General features: G+C 44.4%; 1 protein-coding gene across 1 annotated transcript in view; it reads left to right on the top strand.

Moving 5' to 3' along the window:
• Positions 1 to 18658, top strand: part of zeb1b (zinc finger E-box binding homeobox 1b) — a 56518-nt gene extending 37860 nt beyond the window's left edge. Inside the window, exons 2-8 of the mRNA XM_085362607.1 lie at positions 1891 to 2046; positions 8957 to 9118; positions 10011 to 10213; positions 10471 to 10576; positions 11046 to 12748; positions 14030 to 14210; positions 14887 to 18658. Coding sequence (XP_085218733.1) covers positions 1891 to 2046; positions 8957 to 9118; positions 10011 to 10213; positions 10471 to 10576; positions 11046 to 12748; positions 14030 to 14210; positions 14887 to 15626 — 3251 coding nt within the window. The 3' untranslated portion in view covers positions 15627 to 18658. The remainder of the gene's footprint in view (positions 1 to 1890; positions 2047 to 8956; positions 9119 to 10010; positions 10214 to 10470; positions 10577 to 11045; positions 12749 to 14029; positions 14211 to 14886) is intronic.
• The last annotated feature ends 2369 nt before the right edge of the window (positions 18659 to 21027 follow it).

The raw sequence follows: 21027 nt of genomic DNA, 5'->3' as shown, positions 1-21027 counted from the left end.
AAATAGATTGCAGGATGTATCCTGGATAGCGGAGCCAAAGGATGTGCAACACCCTGCCGAATGTATCTCTTGAGTGTGGCGCTCACATCACGATAAAGAAAAAGAGAACCTACTCTTTTTCTCAGAGAAAGAGGAAAGAGGTTGTGAGTGAAATAGTTCTCCTGATGAACCCCGATTGGATTTCACAGCTGCGGCACAGCAGCGATGACCCCGCGCAACGACTCGCAGAATAACAGCTCCTCTCCCTCCTCAACCGCCTTTCATCCCTCGCCGCTCCCCTCGGCCTTTTGCACAGTTACTGAGTGAATACGAACCAGTTGTAAATGACCCGCACGACGCAAAAGACAGAAGGAGAGCGACCTCGCTGAAACAATTCTCATTGATTGAACCAGAGGCTCACGATTCTCCCAGATACGCCTCCTCCTGACAAATTTGCAGCCACTTCAGAAAGAGGTGGGCGAGTGGGGATGGGGAGAGTGAAGGGAAAAAACTGTTCAGGTGCTTTGTACTCAGTGCATATTCTGTGAGTGAATGCAGGTGGTGTGTGCGTGTGATAGAGCGCGTTGTGTGATGTGAGATAAAGTAGCCAGTAGCTAGTTTGAGCGCCGCAGCCCGGGCCCTCTGCTGACGGGGCTGCTCTCGCTGGAGAATTGATTTGGCCTCTGAGAGGATCTGTAGCTCTCTCTGTGGAACAGAGGGATGGAGGAGGAGGGGAGGGGAGGAATGGACGGAGAGTGGGTGGAAGTAGCACAGGTGGAGTTGAGAGATGGTGGAAATGAAAAGAAGACACGGGAGCACACAGCCAGCGCTCGCACACACACACACACAAATGTGAAACAGACAGTCGGTCAGGAAAATTTACTCCCCGTAATAACCCTCTCTGTAGGCTGGCTGTCTCGATGTCTCCTGGCTCCTTCAGCCCGAGCAGGTCACACCGACTCCCACACAGCACACACACCACTTCAGCACGAAATCTAATGATCTCACACACTGCTTTAGTGTGCCTGTGCGTGTGTGTGCAAGTGTGAATGTTCTCTGTTCCTCTGCTGCACGGAGCCTGTTGTTCAGAAGTTTGTCTTCACCGTTGGATTCAGATCGCTCACATTTTACTGCACCGAGCATCAAAAACGTCTCCGGCATTATTTTTAACGGCCCCTCGTTCACTCCGTGTGGTTTTATTCTCTCTGGCTTTAACAACACCCCCCCCCCTCGGTAGGGGTCATTTTAAGTTTCATCTAATCTATTTAGCCTGGGTTATTGGGTTGGGTTTATTTAACTGGTGCTCCCACTCCCTGCCCCCTCCTCCTCCTGCTCCTCCTTCAGCCATTCCCTTTAATAGTTTTGACATTTAAATGACATAGTACATATATTTAACCTCGCTGGCTCCTTGCACACTCAGCGCTCATAAACACAACGCACATACAGCACACCTCTTATTACCTTAATCAAAAAAATACAAATGCCAAATGTGTGCAGCTTCTAGGATTGTTGTGGATACATTTTTTTGTGGTCTTAGGAGTCAGTCAGCAGCACATAATGGAAGTTTTAAGACTGTGACAGCCACAACAAACTCACAATAAATCACAACAACCGAAGGTCTCTTCACGTTCATCCTTTCACAGTGTAAACCGCTGCTCTCCGTCGCTTTTTGAAGCCTTGCTGCTCACTCGGTGAACAGCGGGAGACGGAGCTGCTCAGCGTACAGTCCACAGATTAGTGTTTTAGGAAAAATCCGCCTATGACAAGTGATACTGCTGTGGGTTTGGATCCCAAAGTTAGCCGTTCAATTACCAAACATTTATCTCCAATTATCTCCGTACCGCCCCAGCAGCTTCTCAAAAACATGCACCCCAGTCATTCTGATGTCTTCCCTTGTTTCTTCTTTTCCAGTCACTAACTACAATAATGTGGTGGAAGCCGGCTCAGACTCGGACGACGAGGACAAGCTGCACATCGTGGAGGAGGAAGGCAGCCTGGCGGACGGGGCCGACTGCGAAAGCACCCTGCCAGAAGATGAGCACCCCAGGGAGCACTGCTGGGACCGAGGTGAGGATGCGCAGTGTGTTGTCAGTTGTTGTGAAGCAAGCCTACCAGCTATCTTGGCCTCTTTCTGAAACACAGTTGATGTTTTTGCACCAGGAAAAAGCTCCAAACGAGTGCTCGCGTAATCTGATTTTCTGCTTTGAGATTCGAACGTAACATGATTTAGTATTTGCTACACCTGTCTGTAGACAAATGCTGGTTTGTTCAGTATCTGAAGATGAACAACTATCAGAACATTTATATTTTTATCATTTCTCCTCTGACTGGCGTTCGTGCCACACTTATTTCTGAAAAAGCTTCTTGTTTTTTGGGGGTTGTTTATGCATTTGCTGTTGTTTTAACCTCAGCAAATGGACCGTAGGCTAAGTTAAGAAAGGCCTCGCTGACATCTGCACACAGTTAAGTACCAGGCTTTGTCTCATTGTGAAACAGAGTGTGAGGAAACAGGTACTACATCCAGCTATGGCAGGAAGCATGATATTAAACAAAGACAATGCCAACAGAGGGAGAGACCTTCAAGCAGAAAAAAAATAACCTTGTGGCCCACCGAGTCAGTGGAATGCTTTATGGCACTGGTGGGCATTGGCGGGGCCTCCGTGAACTTCTTTTTACCTCAAAGCACGCGGAAGTGACATCAGAGGCAGCTCACCGCCACAGGAAGGGGCTGACGTCACAGCACTCCCCCCTCCTACCCACACTAAACAACAATTGCAGGTGCTGAAGGACATTGGTGTTTCAACCTGGGCTCAAGGCCTCTGTGCTGCTGACCTCACACTGCATGCGCACATAAATCTGTATTCGTACTTGTGGCGCTGTGAGCTTCAGGCTTGTGCCAAGAACTGAAGGTAATGAGATATTCAGCATTTTAGCCTGTTGTGCTACTTGGTCGTTTTGGGCTGTGATGTGTGAAACAGAAAGGAGGCTTCAGTTTAGCCAGAGCTCAGGTTAGCAGAGTGAAAATGTCCAGTAACATATCACTTTCAGTCTGTGCAGTGATTTTTTAATGTATTTTAATTCCTTTGCAGTGAGCAGCCTTCAGTTTTTGTCGCACAGTCACACCACAGACCTGTGCACGCCGCAGCCACCTATTCACCAGACGATGCTGTCATTCTCATCACTGCTCTCCAGCTGTAGCTCCTCGCATCAGGGGAAAGTTGGAGGAAGAATAATGTCATTGGTCTTGGCTCGGGCTTGTGAACATTAAACACTTCAAAAGCATGAGTTACACTGAAACAGCTCAGTGAGCTGGCCGTGCTCCACAGTTATGCCTGATCAGGCATATTTTCTTTTGCCTTCAGTCATGTACAAACACACACGCTCTGTCTAGCCCACATCTCATACATCAAGCAGCATCTTAGCTGTCGCCCTGGATCGCACTGATGAAACACGGGAAAGCCGCAGTCCTTTAAACAAACCCTTGCTCTCGGCCCTTCATCTCTCCTGCACTCCTGAGAACAGAGTATCTGGTGCAAGCCTTGAAAAAGTGACCACCACCCACTAGTCTTCTCCTCAGCAGAGCCCGGTTTGCTTCAATTTAAAGCCTTGACACCCATTCTCCAGAGACTGCTGTGCTCCAAACTGGAAAAAAATGTTGTTTTTCTGCACCGTCCCTACTTTCCTTTTTTTACCTCCTCATCCATTCCCTCACCATTTCTGTCCTTGGGAATCATTCCTCTTGATTATACGGTATCATGGGTCGCCCTGCTCGCTGTCATTACTCATTCACTCCTAAATGATTGTGGAGCAGCGCAGTATTGTTGCAGTAAACTGCAGTCTGCTGTCCTCTAAGGACAGGCTGACTAAGTCATGAGGAGGGAAAGGTAAAGAGAGCGGTGACCTGGGAGGGCCTCTGCTTTACATTTAATGACTCGAGGAGTGTGATTACATCTCAGAGAATAGGTAGGCTGGAGCTGGAGAGCTTTGATATGGCGAGGCTGCAGTGAAAGGCTGGGGAAACACAGTCTTCCCTGTTTCCTCACTGTTAGCTTAATATGCAGAGACAATATTTGATGCTTGCTGAAACTCCATTTTGTGGTTCTCTGTGGCTTCATGGACGCACATCAACACCTACAGTGCGTTCCTGTGTGCCTCACATCATGTGATGTTAAAACTGAGCCACGGGAAAGGAAGAAACCCCCGAGGGTTGGAAGGATTGCTCAGTAGAGACTCAGAGCACAAATGTTTGATATCACTAAGCCAAGGATAAGTAAATCATTGTGGACTTGGAAATACCTCACATCCCTTCTCCTGCTGACAGGAGATAAAGTGGAACATCTTTTCTAACGAGTGCCTGTGTGAATCCCGATTGCTGATACGCATCGCCCAGCCGAGATAGAATCGGCAGACGGGTCTGGACGCACGACCACAGGAAGCAGCAGGGGCAAAGGTTGGCCAGGGCAGGAAATGCATCATGGGACAGCATTGTATCTTGTTGCAGAGATGTGGGCAGAGAAGGGAGCGAGGGAAAGAGAAGAGGAGAGAGTGGGTGGTCTGGTGATTTTGTTCTAAGATGTGCTGTAGTTGGGTTACACCGTGCAATAAATAGTTTTTTAGACAGGAGCTGCAACAGAACATCCTGCTACAACCTCACGGGGGCCGAGTTTCTGCAGCTGTTTTGTAACTCGCTTGTGCAGCGGTGCATTCACATCCCTGTGTCAGCAACATAAATGGCCTATGTGTGATGTTTCATAGCAGGGGAGCAGCCTGATAACACGGAGCCGCCTCGGCAAAGCCCGCGAACCCTTCTGGCTGGGCTCTGTACCTAGCAAAGAGCCGAGAGAAACACGTCATACCTTTCCAACACGCACCCCCAACTGGGACTCTACTTCACACACACGCTTAACATTTTGGTAGCCTAAAGGTGTGTTTGGATGTTGCCTTTAAGCGTGAGATGGGAGCTAAACCCAGCTTGCTGTAGCAAAGTGCTGATCTGCTGTCGGATCATCAGTTTGCCACATGTGACACATGTTCTGCACGTCAGCATAACTTTAAAATATGAAGCTTTCACTTCCAACCGACTCTCGTGTCTGCCAGTTAAACGCAGCTCACCAAGCAGCAGATGTCCATGGAAGCTGCTTTCTGGGCTAATTTTGCTCAGCCCGTCATGACCTTTATCGAGCCCTGAAATAGTGAAATGAATAAAATCTGCCCATCAGATCTGTTCCATATTTAACCAATGATGGGTTTAGATCCCATTAGCTCCAGTAGAGAAATTAAAATATTACCACCCACCCAAAAAAAAAGTGTTGATGAGATAAGTTTAAAACATGAAATGTAGGAGAGGTATATTTTTAAACCATTGAAAAGCATGTCTAAAAATGAGCTTCCTTTTCTGTAACTTCACAGTGTGGAGTTAGATCACATGTGTTATGTTTTTTTAAAAACAGGCCTGTCTTCTTATCTGGATTGGCCAGTATGTATCGTGCGAGATAAAATAATTGATTGATCTTCCTGTAGCAAGACACGTCTTGCTCAGAATTGGATACTTGGCCACTTTTAAACCAGGCTGATTTCATACTGTGAATATATGGCAAGTACAGTGTATGTACTTGAGGCGTGTCTGCTACTTACTCACAGTTGTTCCTCTGTTATTTATTCGTGCTGTGCTTTCTCTTGTTGGACTTTGCGGAAGTGTGAATGTGACTGCTGATGATTTGTGTGTCTCTCTGGGTTAGCTGTGTGATAAACTGGTCCACCTGGTTAGGATCAACTGCGGTGACGCTCACTGGATTTAAGCAGTGAAGGATGGGATTCAACTCTGTGACCAAATTTAGATGGAAAAGGATCTCTTCCCTCTCTCTGTCTTTTCACCTTTAACTTTTTCAACTAATCTGAATGTGGTTCAGATGTGTGGCAGAGTTGTCTTTTGAATGGCTTTTTGCTGAGTGGGAGGTGGTTAATTCAGCTTACCTCTGCTACGGTCGTTTTTTTTTAACTCATCAGAGCAAATGCTAGATATTGATTTTCTCATCTAACCCTTAGCCAGAAAGCCATTTCCCAAAATGCCAAATGATTTCTTCTGCTATGAAAAATGAGGTAAACATGTCTACGGGGTGTTACTGTTGCTGCTGAGGTCATGGGAGAAAAGCTGAGTGATATTCAGGGGGTTTTCAGCCCCCTAGTGTGGGCTGAGAATTCCTCGATTAGACTTTCTCAGCACCTGCTGCTGGCTTGTGCTTTCACACACACACACACACGTTCATCAACAGACCGCCTCGTTCTCCATATTATCTCCCACGGGCTCATTCCAGGATGGGAGGTTTTCTTCAAACGGTCTTTAATAACCATAGCAACAAATGAGTGCCCTCATATTGTTTCACAGCTTTGTTAAGGTGCGCCAGAGGAAGCCGGAGTGAGGCTGTGCGTAAGAGCGCTGGTATTCACTGTGCGTCGGCGAGTCATGAAGTGCTACACCTGTTCCCATCTCTGAGGAGAAAACAGCTGGCCCCGTCGTTCAGCACGCTCACAATTCACAAAACACAATCCTCAAATCTGCACTAAGCAGGGGTAGAGCTTAAATTGAGCCATAAAACATCTGCCTGGTAAACACCAGCGCAGTAGACTTTGCTTTTAGCTCATAGCTCACTATTCCAATTATTCTCTGTAATGACACACACAGGCACGCTAACATATCCATAATATCCATTGAGGAATAATGCTTGTGTTTAATAGCTGACATGCTATACCTGGTTCCGGCAGCCACTCCAGGAAGCGCTGCGAGAGCAGAGATAGAAAGAAGGAAGGAAGCTTTCATGCATCCCCAAGTCTGTCCTCAGGTTACACTTCCTATAACCGCAGCTTGGTCATTAGTGCTCGTTAGGGCTGAACGATTATGGAAAATAATCTAATTGCGATTTTTTGCCCCAATATTGCGATTGCGATGCGATATGCGATTATTTTTTAAGGTCTTTGTCTTCTGTATTATTAAACAAAGACAAGCAATACATCATATAGTATGGCCAATACTATATTACATTAATTTTAAACTGTTCTTTCCTGGAAGACAGACCTCTGTTATGATGACATGAGGTGATGCATGAATTGATGACTGACATTTTTATTTAACTTCTTCAATCACAACAGTATATTTGAACATACACAATAGTTTATTTTTAGCTTACAAACATCTGAGCATAAAGTGCTGACAAGGAACCCTGGTGTAAACATTAAAATGAAAGTCAGTACAATGTGCAGATTGCAGAAATATACATAAACAAAATCAGTGGCTTTACCACACTCAGTTTTTCGACATCTGTGAACTACTAGACAGTCATTCAATTAAAAAATAATATTAAATAAATAAAACTAATAAATAAAAAATACACACATCTTACTGATCTCTGCAGTCAGTAACATTACACATAAAGTGCAAACATAATAGCAATTGTATAAACACACACACAAACACGCCTTTAAAATTTAAGGGCGTGAAATTGGACGGTCTAGCCTTCTGAATCAGAAGGCTAGTTCTGATTAGCGTCACCGCTGTCTCGGTGGAGTTTAATAAACTCGGCCGTCTGCTTCTTGCTATCTAAAATATAACCAGACACTGGCGTAAATTCTCGACTGTCTCATACTTCTGTTTAATAAGTTTTCTGTTTGACGTTTAGTCAGCTGTGTGAAAAACAAGGAGGAACCCACCCGGGGGATTAATAAAGTTTTATTTTATCTAATCTAATAACTTTAATCTCAGCCAAACCGATTTACTCACGAACAAACAAAACACTGAAAAAAGCCCAACAATAACATTTTTAGGTTGTCTAAGTGACTTATATATTACGTTTAACCCGAGCAGCGAAACTCCGCGGTGATCTGAAAATGATGTGCCGGGAGTTGTGCCGTTCTCGGCCGCATCAGTAACCCTCGAGCTCCCGGCTAGCTGTCGAGCTGGTGGGTAGCAGACGCCTCCGAAAACGTCGAAGCACTTTTGCAAATATGGGATATCTTGATAAACCGAGCAGATATTTGATGTTTACACAACTACTTTCTCGCCTGAAAATATTTTTAAAAGTTTATTTTGTGACCCAGAAAGATTAGTATGAGTAATTTTAAAACTTAGTAGCGGCCGCCATTGTTGGAAACTGGAGTTTGGCTGGGCCGCGCTATGAATTCTGGGATATGGTAGTAATTTGGACAGCCTTCGGCGCGTCGCTGTGACGTAATCGGTCTACAAATGCGGCCTCAGGAGGATGCAGCCCATGAATTTGGACATGTCCAGAGTATAATCGCAGCCTTTGCGGTTAGAAAATTGCACTTGATCATGTCGCGATATTATCGCAAATGCGATATATCGTTCAGCCCTAGTGCTCGTTACTAGCTAGTCGGGCTCACGTGATGTGGAGAAGGAAGGCGCTCGGCTTCCACATACAGCACCTCATTTGCTGGGATATTAAGCACAGTCTAAAGGCCAAGCCTCTTCAGAGAACACAGTGTTTGTGCGTCCATGTGTGTGTGTGTGTGTGTGTGTGTTTGTGTGTGCTGGGTCTCGTGAAATGTCTGTCTGCTGCAATGCATTAGGACAAGATTCATCACCTAATTATCAGTCCAGTCTCTACAAGTGCCTTACCTAACATAGGGAACAGAGGCTGTCCATTCACTTCTAACAAAGAGCATGGTGTTCATACAGTAGCCTCTGGCCTTTGATGTTAATTAGTTTCTCATCCTATTGTGAAGTGTAGCATTCAGGATGTTGTGTTTTTCCCCCTCAACGCCGCACGCCTCGTTCTGGGCTTGTGGGATTCAGTTCAGTCATGACACTCTTTTTGACACCATGGATTATTGCATCTCATATACAAAGGTTAAGGTTTCATGTGTGCAGCGTGCATCAATAGAAAAAAAGGTGTCAAAATAACGAGGTAATCAATAACATGTCTGCAGTTGAGGCTGTAATCACTCTATGTTTGTCCTCTCGCAGTGAAGGAGGATTGTGTTTCGGATGGCGAGGATGATGTGAGCACAGACGCCCTCGTAGAGGAGATGCTCCAGCAGGGAGACACAGCCGTCATCTACCCAGAAGCCCCGGACGACGAGCCTCAGCGCCAGGGCACTCCCGATACCGGCATCCACGACGAGAATGGTACAGGGCATTGCTCGCTCTAAAACACACTTTTCATCTTAGATCTCAAAGCTACAGCAACCCACCCAGTAATTACTCGCCCCAGGGGGGCGGGGGGGAAACAGCTCTACCTGCTCACTGTATCACCTCTGGTGTTAACTCCACCCCATTAGCGCCACTTTCCGACATCATTACACACACTGCTATTTGTTAAGTGCAGCACACTGGGGCCTTTATGACTCCCGGGCTTTTGGCTTTTACCTGCTACCACTGAGAGGAAAAAAAGAAAAAGGGAGGTGAGAGGGAGGGAAGGAGGGAGGGATAGTGAGAGGAGGAGGAAAAAGCAACACCTGAGTAAATTTGTCACGTCTGTGTGAGCTCTGACTCACAGCTACCTGAGCGATAATGTGTGTGCATTCCCATCTCGAGGCCCTCACCTGTCCCGCAGGGGAAACTTAATACATCACCTGTTAACAAAGTAATGTTTTACCTGTGTGGGAGCTGGCCAACTGAGACCCTGTGTTAACCAGATTGGATCCAGACGGGAGGCTGTTGTTTACCACGCTCACTTTTCTCCGCGTGCGTGGGCGTTTTTTGAAATGCTTCAAATGCGCAACAGGACATCGGATCATGAGATATGAAGGGAGTGAAAGCTGCAAGTGCTTCTGAAATGCAAATGAAGTCTCAAAATGTGGTCGTATACATATGTTTTGTTTACAAAGACAGGCAGGCATTTGGATAGATGATTAATCATCCATTTGGGTACCTGTGTCCTGTTTACCTGTGGGGGAGGATCCCTCAGGGATTGGTTAAATAGCACAGGAGTCGCACTGTGGCAGGCCACGTGTAACATCAGGAGTTTTTAACCCCTTCTTCTTTGCCCTGCTCACTCTCTGCCCTTCTTTTCCACTAGGAACTCCGGATTCATTCTCTCAGCTGCTCACCTGTCCGTACTGTGCACGGGGCTACAAGCGCTACAGCTCTCTGAAGGAGCACATCAAGTACAGGCACGAGAAGACGGAGGAAAGCTTCAGCTGCCCCGAGTGCAACTACAGCTTCGCCTACCGCGCCCAGCTGGAGAGGCACATGACGGTCCACAAGAGTGCACGAGATCAGGTAGAAACTGACTTCTGACAATTTCTTTTTCACAGAACGATTAGAGATGATTTGTTCCAGTAGCACACCTGCTTGCACAACGCTGTAGCGATTGTTCAAATCGACCCTGCTTATCTTAGCTTAGTTTCCTTAGCAGCTTCCAAACAGGATGAATAAACAAGAACTTTTGCCCTCCATTGATTAATGACATGAATTAGTCGCAGTTCAAAGGTTGCGTTTCCACTGTATATCTCACTGCCTCACCCCTCTCCCGACAGAGACACATCACACAGTCGGGAGGCAATCGTAAATTCAAGTGCACTGAATGTGGCAAAGCATTTAAATACAAGCACCATCTGAAGGAGCACCTACGCATTCACAGCGGTGAGTGGACAACCCCTGTCTCCATGGCAGCGTATTGTGTATGCGTGTGTGTGTTTGTGGATGGGCGTGTGCTTGGACGTGAGCGGGGCGGGCGTACGCCTCGCGAGCCTCTGTTGGCCGCAGATGTTTGAGTCTCCTCTGAAGCAATATTTATGTTTTATTTCTGTTTCAGCCAATTCCCCATATTTAGATATCCTTCATCATGTTTCAGTCCATTGTGTGCTCTTCCTTAATGTGCAATAATTGTGTTTCTTTTGGCATTATGGGACAGCAATTAGAGAAGGGCATTTCCCACTGGTGCTATTACATCAGCGTTTAAGCATCATTGAAATGCATTAGAGCTTTTTCCTGTCGTGCTGCTCATAGCCTAGCTTGCTCATTTAGCTTCATTCACTAATGGAAATTTGTTTCTCCTGCCCCCAACCGCCCTTTTCTTTTTCTCCCTTGTACACATTGTGGTTTTATCCAGGAGAGAAACCCTATGAGTGCTCCAACTGCAAGAAGCGCTTCTCCCACTCGGGCTCATATAGCTCCCACATCAGCAGTAAGAAGTGCATCAGCGTCATCTCAGTTAACGGCAGATCGCGCCTAGGAAACGCCAAAACCCAGAGCCAGGGTCAGTCACCAGGACTTTCAACACCACCCTCGGTCCTCCGCACTCAGATTAGGGAGAAGCTGGAGCACAGCAAGCCCCTGCAGGAGCAGCTGCCGCTAAACCAGATCAAGACAGAACCTGTAGACTACGAGTACAAGCCAACAGTGATATCGTCCCCGACTGTGACCGCCATGAATGGCGGCGTTTTCGGCGGAGGAGCTGCAGCTCCTCTGCAGGGCACAGTGCAAGCTGTGGTCCTACCCACTGTGGGGCTGGTATCGCCCATCAGCATCAATCTGGCAGACCTGCAGAATGCGCTCAAAGTGGCGGTGGATGGTAATGTCATCCGTCAGGTGCTAGAAAACAATGCCAAAGGCCAGGTGAACTCGGGGCTAACCACTGGAACGCTTCACACCCCACAACAGCAACTCATCTCAGCCATCAGTCTGCCAATAGTGGGTCAGGATGGAAATGCAAAAATCATTATCAACTACAATTTGGACCCCAACCAGGGTCAGCTAACAGCCCATAATCTAAAGAAAGAGCCAGAGCCTATGTCACCAGCTCAAACCACCACCAACACGTTCAAGTCCCAGAAACTCCCAGAAGATCTGACTATCAGAGGCAACAGGGCCAATGAGACAAAAGAAAAAGAGGAGAAGACCACTAAGACTTGTCTCCTGTGTGACAACTGTCCCGGTGGGCTGGATGCACTCCACGCCCTAAAGCACTGCAAGAAGGATTGTCTCAAACTGAATGGCGCAGGCCTGGATAGGTCCGATTCTACTGTTGCTGCCCTGCTGTCAGAGGGAGGTCTCTGCAGCCAGCCCAAGAACCTGCTGTCACTGCTCAAGGCCTACTTTGCCTTAAACGCAGAGCCCACCAAGGATGAGCTGGCCAAGATCTCTGACTCGGTCAGCCTCCCGGTCTCTGTGGTAAAGAAGTGGTTTGAAAAAATGCAGGAGGGTCAGATATCTCTGGGTGCCCCAACACCTCCCTCAGAGGAAGAGGACACTTGTGAATCTAACAGCGTGGTGTCTCTGGTCCCAGGGAAGGACAAAGCCACTGTAATTCCTCCTGTGACCCAGGACAGCCCAACAGAAGCTACCCCAGCAGAGATCAACGGCACTCACAGCTCGCCGGCCTCCCCTTCGCCACTAAATCTGACAGCCGGAGGTCCTGGCCCAGCGAAGAAAACCCAGAGCACCGAGGGACCCCTAGACCTATCGCTGCCGAAGCCAGCCAGAGATGAAGCAGAGAGAGCGGCCAATAAAACCTGCCTTTACCCCTCCCCTTCCTCTGGCTCCGCCAACATGGACGAACCCCTAAACTTAACTTGCACAAAGAAAGAGGCATTGCCACTCTCAGCCATGGGCACCTGCCCCACCGCACTGTACGCCAGCCAGCCAAGTGCCAAATCTCTTGACATCGTCACCACAATGCAATGCCTAAGAGCACTAGCCACCAACAACAAACAGACTATCTTGATCCCCCAGCTGGCTTACACCTATACCACTACAGCAAACAGCCCCGCAGGGACCGAAACGCACGAAACCATCCACCTCAACGGAGTCAAGGTGTGCACCATTTATGTCCCCTCATTTTATTAGCAGCAGAGCTGATACAATGATGCTACTCGTATTTGCACACTAAATATAAAGCTAGCTAGCCATCTGCTAGCTTATGTAAATATGTAAAACAAAGGTTCTGACTCATCGCTAATAGGACACACTAATTAACTGTTACCTTTTATTTACGTGCCAAAGGAGACAGAAAGGGTTATGTTACCTTTTGATAGAGCCAGGCCAGCTGTCACGCCCCTTTCAAGGCTTTATGGTACTCTAAGCTAAGAGGCTAGTGGTAGCTTCATATTTTCCCATCTCTTAATCGTTTAATCGCTAGCTTAAAAAGCTAAACTATTACACCCATTTCCAGCTCTTTGTTTTTATTCACAGAGCAGTTTTGCATGATTTACAGTTCAGATTAATCCCGGTGCCACTCCTTTATTCAGCAGAATAGCTCCCTTTAAGCATATTTTTCATAATTAACACTTTAATTCTAATGCTTACAAAAGAGCTTAATTAGTTTCCTGAGTTATCAGAAAATATGTTTGCCTTCAATTATGTGAGTTATATAAAGGATTGAGGGTTTAATCCATGAACAACTTTGAGAATCAAGTGCATCGGAATCAAGTTGGCTTTTATCTTTTTCGGAGCAATCAGTCAAAACATTCAATCCATGTACGGGCTTGTTGTTCAGAACCACCATCACATGATAGATAGTCTGAAACCATCCAAAATCAAATCAATAAGTCATATATAGAAATGTCAAAATTGGGCTCTTTGTAAAAATGATAGCCCTTAATAGTTCTTCATTGTGCAGACATCTAATGGGCCTCTAATGATGGATGTAGATGCCTGGGTGTGTGAGTGATCTTCCTGGGCTGTCACCCAGAGGACATGAGGCTGCACTTTACTGCAAAGCTTCTATTGATCTGTTGGAATCTGTTTAAGCGCCGCACCTCTGCCTGCCGCATTGATTTATCGCTGTTGTATTATACTTTTGTGTTAAGTGGATTGGCATAGACCTGTCTTGTAAAAAGGAGCCCTATGCATATATATTTGCTCCTTAGCCATGCCAAGCAGCCTGTTTGACTACAGCAGTGGATAGGTTGCTAGGTTCAGAGTTTCTAGGAAAAGATTGGTAAAAACCTATGATCAGGGGATGATTCAGTACCACATCCCACAAAGGACACATAGTTTACTGGTATTCTGAGTCATCAATTGTCTTTTGCTGTCAAACAGATTGAGCATAACTATGCATTCCTACAAGTGTGTCTAATTTCTCATATTCCCCAGGAGGACAGGCAAGACACGGGTTCAGAGGGTGTTTCCACAGTCGAGGAGCAGAACGACTCAGACTCGGGCCCTCCGAGGAAGAAGATGAAGAAGACGGATAGCGGCATGTACGCCTGCGACCTGTGCGACAAGATCTTCCAAAAGAGCAGCTCGCTCCTGAGGCACAAATACGAACACACAGGTAAACATTCGTGTTTCCCAGGGCCTTCACACAAACACAGCCAGAAAAACAGAACCGGAACTTGTCTCACCATCGCTCACTCTGTTGGGTCCTGGGAAAGATGAGTCAGAGTGCGAGCAAAAGGGGGATTTTGAGCTACAGCATAAAGAAGGGTGGACACCTCCATTCCAGCAGGTATTACTCAACATGCACAGAAGAGGTCTGAGAATTTCTTTCCGCCAACTCCCCACCTCTGCGCTGCCAGCTTCTCATGTGAAGCAAGAGGCGAGCTCTGGTAGTGATTTGGATTGCTCCATGATGATGATTCTGTGGCCAAGCTCAGGTCAACACTCTCAGAGGCATTTTCGATGTTTTTTTTCTTTATTACTCTGATACCTGGCTCGGGACCACAGTTTTCGGCTCCAAATGATCTCATGCTAGGTGAAACTAGCTGCTCCCTGCCTGGATAAAGTTTTCTTGAAAGTTTTGAAGCACAATCGTTGTGATTTTGTTGTATTGTTTGGAAATGTTCTCCTTGGATACACTGATGATAGATACTGATTTCAGCTTTCCGGCACTGGCACCTTTCAGACAGCATGATGGGGGATTTGCTCCCTGAATGTTTATTGTTAATATTTTCTCTTTGCATAAATATGTTTGACGTGTTGACATCTATTTGCTTTGTTATTCTCTGCAGGGAAGCGACCTCACGAGTGCGGCATCTGCAGCAAGGCCTTCAAACACAAACACCACTTGATCGAACATATGCGGCTCCACTCGGGGGAGAAGCCGTACCAGTGCGACAAGTGTGGCAAGCGTTTCTCCCACTCGGGCTCCTACTCCCAGCACATGAACCACCGCTACTCCTACTGCAAGAAGGAGACGCAGAGCCAAGCGGGAGGGCGGGAGAGCCCGGAGGAGGACGGCGAGACCCAGATCGACATGGAGGTCCTGAGCGGGGCACAGAGACAGCTCCTGGCCCCGTCCCAGCTGGACTCAGATGAGCGAGGGAGCAGCACCAGAGAGGATGAGGAGAGCGAGGAGGAGGAGGAGGAGGAAGGCGTGGTGGACATGGATGATATCCAGGTGGTGCAGATAGGGGACGAAGGAGGGGAAGAGGAGGACGAGCCAGAGGAGCGGAATGAGGAGGAAATGAAGAGAGTAGCGGTGGAAGAGGGAGGAGAGGAGGAAAAAAGCGAGACAGGAGAAGAGGAGGCTGACACCGGACAGGAGGATGGGCTCGGGAGCGTTCAGGAAGAAACCAACGTGGAGGAGGAGAAGGCGATGGAAACTGAAGGAAGCTCCCCTGAAGCTGAAACTGAAGGTGGCCTGAGCGAAAGAGAAGGAGGAGAGGTCGCAGAGGAGAGTCAAAGCGAAACAAACAGGAACGAGGTTTGTGAAGATGAGAAGCAGACGCCACGGGAGAAAGGAGACTAAACGAGGAACCAGACTCCTCTACTAGACACAATCAGACTCCTCCTCGCTGTGTGCAGAGGAAGAACGCACGAGATGATGTCTGGTCACTCTGACAGTTCACTACTGTGTAGAAATCCAGGTGTGCCTGAAAAAATACTAGTGACTTTTCCACAGGAGAACGGTTTCTCGCTGTTAGAAAAATCCATTTGTAAAGAAAAAGACGAAGACGAACGTGAATTTTAACAAATGAAGGACATGCATTATACAGACTTTGGAAGCTAGAGCCGACACGTTTTAGATAATGTTTTATTACTAAAACACCTTGGGTCATTTCTTTTTATCAGTGTTACTAATTTTATCACTCATATTTTAACCTTTAAAACCTGTACAGTTCGGGAGATATTTCTATATCTTTTTATTGCCAATGAACAAAAAAAAGTCAGTATTTTGTTAGGTTGGAAGGAAAATAAGAAAAAATCCTGTGCACTACAAGTGGCTTGGTTTACCTTTTGATGGAGCAGTTGAGTTGTGTTGTCTACCCTTCAGTATTACCGCATTAGATATACAATGCCATCATGCTAGCAGATGCTAGCGTTACAATTCTTTCTTTTTTTATAGTTTTGATTGGATCATGAGCCTTATGAAGAAAATATCATCAGCATTTAGTTCCTTCGAGACTTTGTTTTCTTCTTCTTTTTTTAAAATCAGCATTTAACAAAAATTGTTTGACATGTTGGGCAAATATTTTCTTTCTTGATACCAATTTGGTGTAAAGCTCAAAACCACTTAGCCATATTGGTAGCCTGGCAGCGTCTGAACAATTACTAGCACATTATAGATCATTAATTTAAACCCCTAAAACTGCACACAGTCATGTTTACCCCTGTGCAAATGCTTCACTGTGGCCTAAATGCAGTTCAATTGGCATTTCCCTCTCCTGGTTCTGCTGTCTTAAGATCAGGGTTTTTTCTTTAGTTATATAACCTTTCGTAGCTTCTATAAGATTAACATAAGACATGGTCACATTTTATTGTGCAATCGTAAACTATGTTAGAAAACGCTATTACATGTCCCAGAGCAGACGTTTGCTAACGAGAGACTAAATGAGGCTACAGAAGTTTCTGGGAAATACTCAGCAGCTTAGTATTGGTGATGCCAAAGTCATGGCAAAGCCTAACTTTAGAACAATTTGTGGAGATGATTTTGCTTAACAAATCATGTTACGTATCTTTCAGGTTTCCACAGAGATTTTCCACGATAATCCAAAAGCCAGTGGAAAAATCTTACTGGCTTTTTATTGAAGGAATGCTAACTTCCAGGTTCACCTATAGAAAAGGCTGTTGTTCTATATAAAGATACAAAGTATATGTAGTATGTTGGAGTTATATTGAAAAGGGAAATTGTTTATGTTAAACTTTTCAAGAAAGTTTTTCACTAAATATCTATGAGATAGCCTGTTCATCTGTAATGCTGCTCTGCTACATGTGCTGCAACAGCTAACAGCTATGTAATGACACCAAATATAAAAGGCCTCAATTTCTGCAATTCTTAAAAACAAATCAAAAGTATCCCAATATCTTCTACATTTAAGCTGATAAAGCAGCACTCAAATATCCGTCGCCCTCTCCTTTAGACGGAGCCAGGCTACCTATTTCCCTTTGTTTCCATTAGCTTAGCTTATTGCTAAGCTAAGCTAATTTTAGTTACTAGCAAGACAGTATAAAGCGCAAAATGTCAAACAAATTATTTAAACGTTCAGAGCGAGCAGAAAGCGGATGTAGAAAACTGTCTCATCCTTCCTATAACCCCGCCCCACCCCCCCAACTCAGAGCCTTATGCAAAAAAATAACATTAAAATGATCAAACTAAACAAGAGAAGCATGCATATCAAAAGTGCCACTGAATATTGCTGTTGGAGCTATGATCAGGTATTGCCGGGTCCAAGATCAACCGATAAGCCGGGATACTGTTAACTTTGGCTGGTGGCCGCACCAGAGAGAGTATAGTTTAGCGTAAAATGTGTTCCTGTGTTATAGATTTTAAAGAATTTGCTTTCACCTAATCTGAGAAACGAACGAAAAAAAAATTGCAATGCACATTTTGTTTTTCAAATGGGTGATGATGAAATACACTTTCTTATTTTTGACTGTGTCCTGCCTTTCTGAAGCTTATTCAGTGCACTTGTTTAAACACACCATGAAATGCTCAGATGTCTCTTCAGGTAACAAAATGTAGGCAAATATGAATCCTAGGAGTTTAATCCAACATCGTTTTACCTGTCAGTATTATTTTTTATTTCATTTTTTTTATTTGTTTTCATTTTTTTGCTCTTACGTTGTTTTATGTTCCGTGTCCGTGTGCGTACTGTATGTTTTCAGCAATGGCAGTATTATCCCCACCCCCAGCGAGTTGGGTATGTCTCTTTAGTCATAGAGAACTTTTATATTTATGTGTCTTATTTTTTATATTTCTTTATGGTTATTTATTACACTATGTAGTGTACAATACTGTAGTTTGTATTAATACGATAATATATTTTAGTATGGGACAAAAAAAGAATCAATGGCAAATAACTACAAGCCTGGAAAAATCAGACTCTGGCATACTGAAGTATGTTTTTGGAACAAATGAAGTGATGTTTTTCTTAGGGAAAAAAAGAAACTCGCACCCTGCAAGCCTGAAAATTGGAACCTGTGACCTCTGCATCCATTCTCATGTTAGTTTAGTTTTCTTTCCCCTTTCTAATATGAAGCTACTGAACTTTTGAAAACTAATTGTATGTCTAATAGCATGAGTGTGTTCTGTTGTATTGAAGGATGATCCTTAATCCCACAAATTGTCCTTTTTGCCAAGCCAAAATAATATTTGACGTACGTTCTTATTTGTTTTTATTTGTGCCAATTTGTTACTTTATATGTCAGTGTCATGACCGCACCCAGTTTTATATGCCCCCCCTCTTTAACACCCTCATCTTTTTTTATAGTGATTGTTTTTGTTTTGTCTTTTTTGTTCATTTTTTATGACTCCCCATCTCACAATAAAATACATCAATTACAAGCTGTTCGGTTTGTCATGAGATTTTTCATTAAGAGTTTGGAAATTACAAAACGCTCTTTCATGCACTTCTGCTTTCATGTCTTTCTAAGCTTTTGCTTTCTTAATCAGAATTTTGAAAATAATTTTGAAATGTTCATTTTAGAAAACACCGAATTAAATCTGGCTGTGGTGTAAAACATGGAGAAATGCAGTTCATGGTCACATTTTGTATTTGGGATTGATGTTGGTGAGCCCCACAACCAGTGTAGGAGTCGTTACTTTAAAAAAGTAGTTTAGACACATGACTTGTTAGTTTTCTTAAAGGCAACACAGTACATTACTTAATTACTTGCCAGAGCAAGTAAGATGTTACACTACTCATTACATTACTTACTACATTACTCATAGGATAGGATCTTCCCTTTAGTATTTCCATATAAACACAAACGGGGTTAAGGCAAAGCAAAGATGAAATATAGCACAAAGAGATTTCAAAGCGATCGCCATGGTGATTCTGCTTTTAAAAAACACACAGTTGGAAATGGACCCTGTCTTTTTTACCTGTTGAGGATCAGGGTCCGGCTGCTGGGCAGCATGCAGTCGGGCTTTAACATCATTCTCGGCTCTTGGCTACACTGCAAAAACTCAAAATCCTACCAAGTATATTTGTCTAATTTCTAGTCAAAATATCTCATCAAACTTGTTTTTAGACTTTTTCCCACTTAATACGAGATATTTTTGCTTGAAATAAGTGGAATGAAATCTGCCATTGGAACTGTGGGGTAGCATAACATAAGCAGCAAGGAAAGTGATAGGAAGAAAGCATCAGCAGACTGTTCAAGTTTCTTTTAAGTGTCCTTTGTTTTCTGGCATCACCATTCAACAATTTTTCACTCAAAAAGTCAAAATCCCACCTGCTTTACACAGAATTCCACCCACAGCTGAACCCTTATTAATCCCTACCATTGAGAAAACAGGTTAGACCAAATAACACAGTCTAGACAAAGAAACAGGAATAAAATCATTCTTCCACTTAAACTCATTTACCCAACTGACAGTTTGAAAAGTCAGTCTCTTCCCACAATCCGACTCATGAGGTTATTTTAAAGTAAATAAATAATTTTACACAAAAGAAAAACCCCTTCATTTGGTTACACCCAATTAACTCGATCATTGACATCACACCCTATATAACCAGGAAGTACTCGGGCGGCCCCTCTCATACACCTGTTTTATATACTGGACCTGCGCAAAGGAACACAGAATGGTAAGTGTAACCAAACTACATGAACAAATGAAAGATTCAAATCAACTAATGATTAACTGACATTTAGCTTTAAGAACATTTTAAGAGTGATGAGATATTTTGACTAGAAATTAGACAAATATACTTGGTAAGATTTTGAGTTTTTGGGTTGGCGTGCAGTAAATGAGAGTGCTTTATACAACTTGCCTCATTCACTCATATATACACACATAAGTGCTTTCTATTCACACAAGATGGATTCACTGGAGAGCAACTTGGGGGTTTGCGTCTTGCCCAAGGGTGTTTGGCATTAAGGCCGGAGCAGCCAGGGATTGAACCACCAACCTTCCAATTAGTAGATGTCCAGCCTCCTGAGCTACAGCCCCCCCTGTCTGTGCAGATGCTTGTGGCTAATGTAACGTGATTACGAATTACTGTAATCACATTACATTTTTCAGTGATGCAGTAATGTATAATGTTACTAAAGAAGTTTCACCCAACACTGCCCATGACCCGGACCATGATAAGCCACAGAAGATGGGTGGATTCATAAAGTTCTGAGGAAAAACCTCAAATGACCAAAAAAGCAGAACAAAATGAAGCAACAGTTTCACATTTTAGGAAACACTTTTTAGCTTCAGCGGAAAACAGGAAGACACTTCATGAAATATTTGATGTGATAGAACTGAAAAACAAAACCTTTTAGTGGAGACTTGACTGCATTTCAGTCAGCGTCAGTAGCATTCACGGATCATCAAGTTACAGACACATGGGCACAGCTGTTTGGTGGAGCCAACTTGTTTTGCTGATGAGGCTTTTTATTCTTTTCGTCACACAGGAACATGTACATACATGTAGATGGAATAGTTTGAAATGGAGAGCAAGATGAAAGTAAACATCACAATACAATTTCATTAAAAGCTCTAAAGTACCTTATATTGAAAATGAGGCAGCCAGAGCTTTTTCATGTAATGATAATACTATACTGTAAGTTTTCACACACACACACACACACACACACACACCTGTTGTCCTCTTCTTCCTCTCTCCTTGATAATCTCCTCCTCTTTTTAATCCTCTCAGTGCTTCATGCCAGCACCACAGTCCTGCTTCCAAATGAAAGTTGAAACAAAAGTAGAG

This window comes from Diplotaxodon limnothrissa, linkage group LG9 (assembly GCF_057381915.1).
Source record: "Diplotaxodon limnothrissa isolate DT_005_m linkage group LG9, D_limnothrissa_male_GT1.1, whole genome shotgun sequence".
Classification (NCBI taxonomy): Eukaryota; Metazoa; Chordata; class Actinopteri; order Cichliformes; family Cichlidae; genus Diplotaxodon; species Diplotaxodon limnothrissa.
This window is presented reverse-complemented; position numbering and strand designations above follow the sequence as displayed.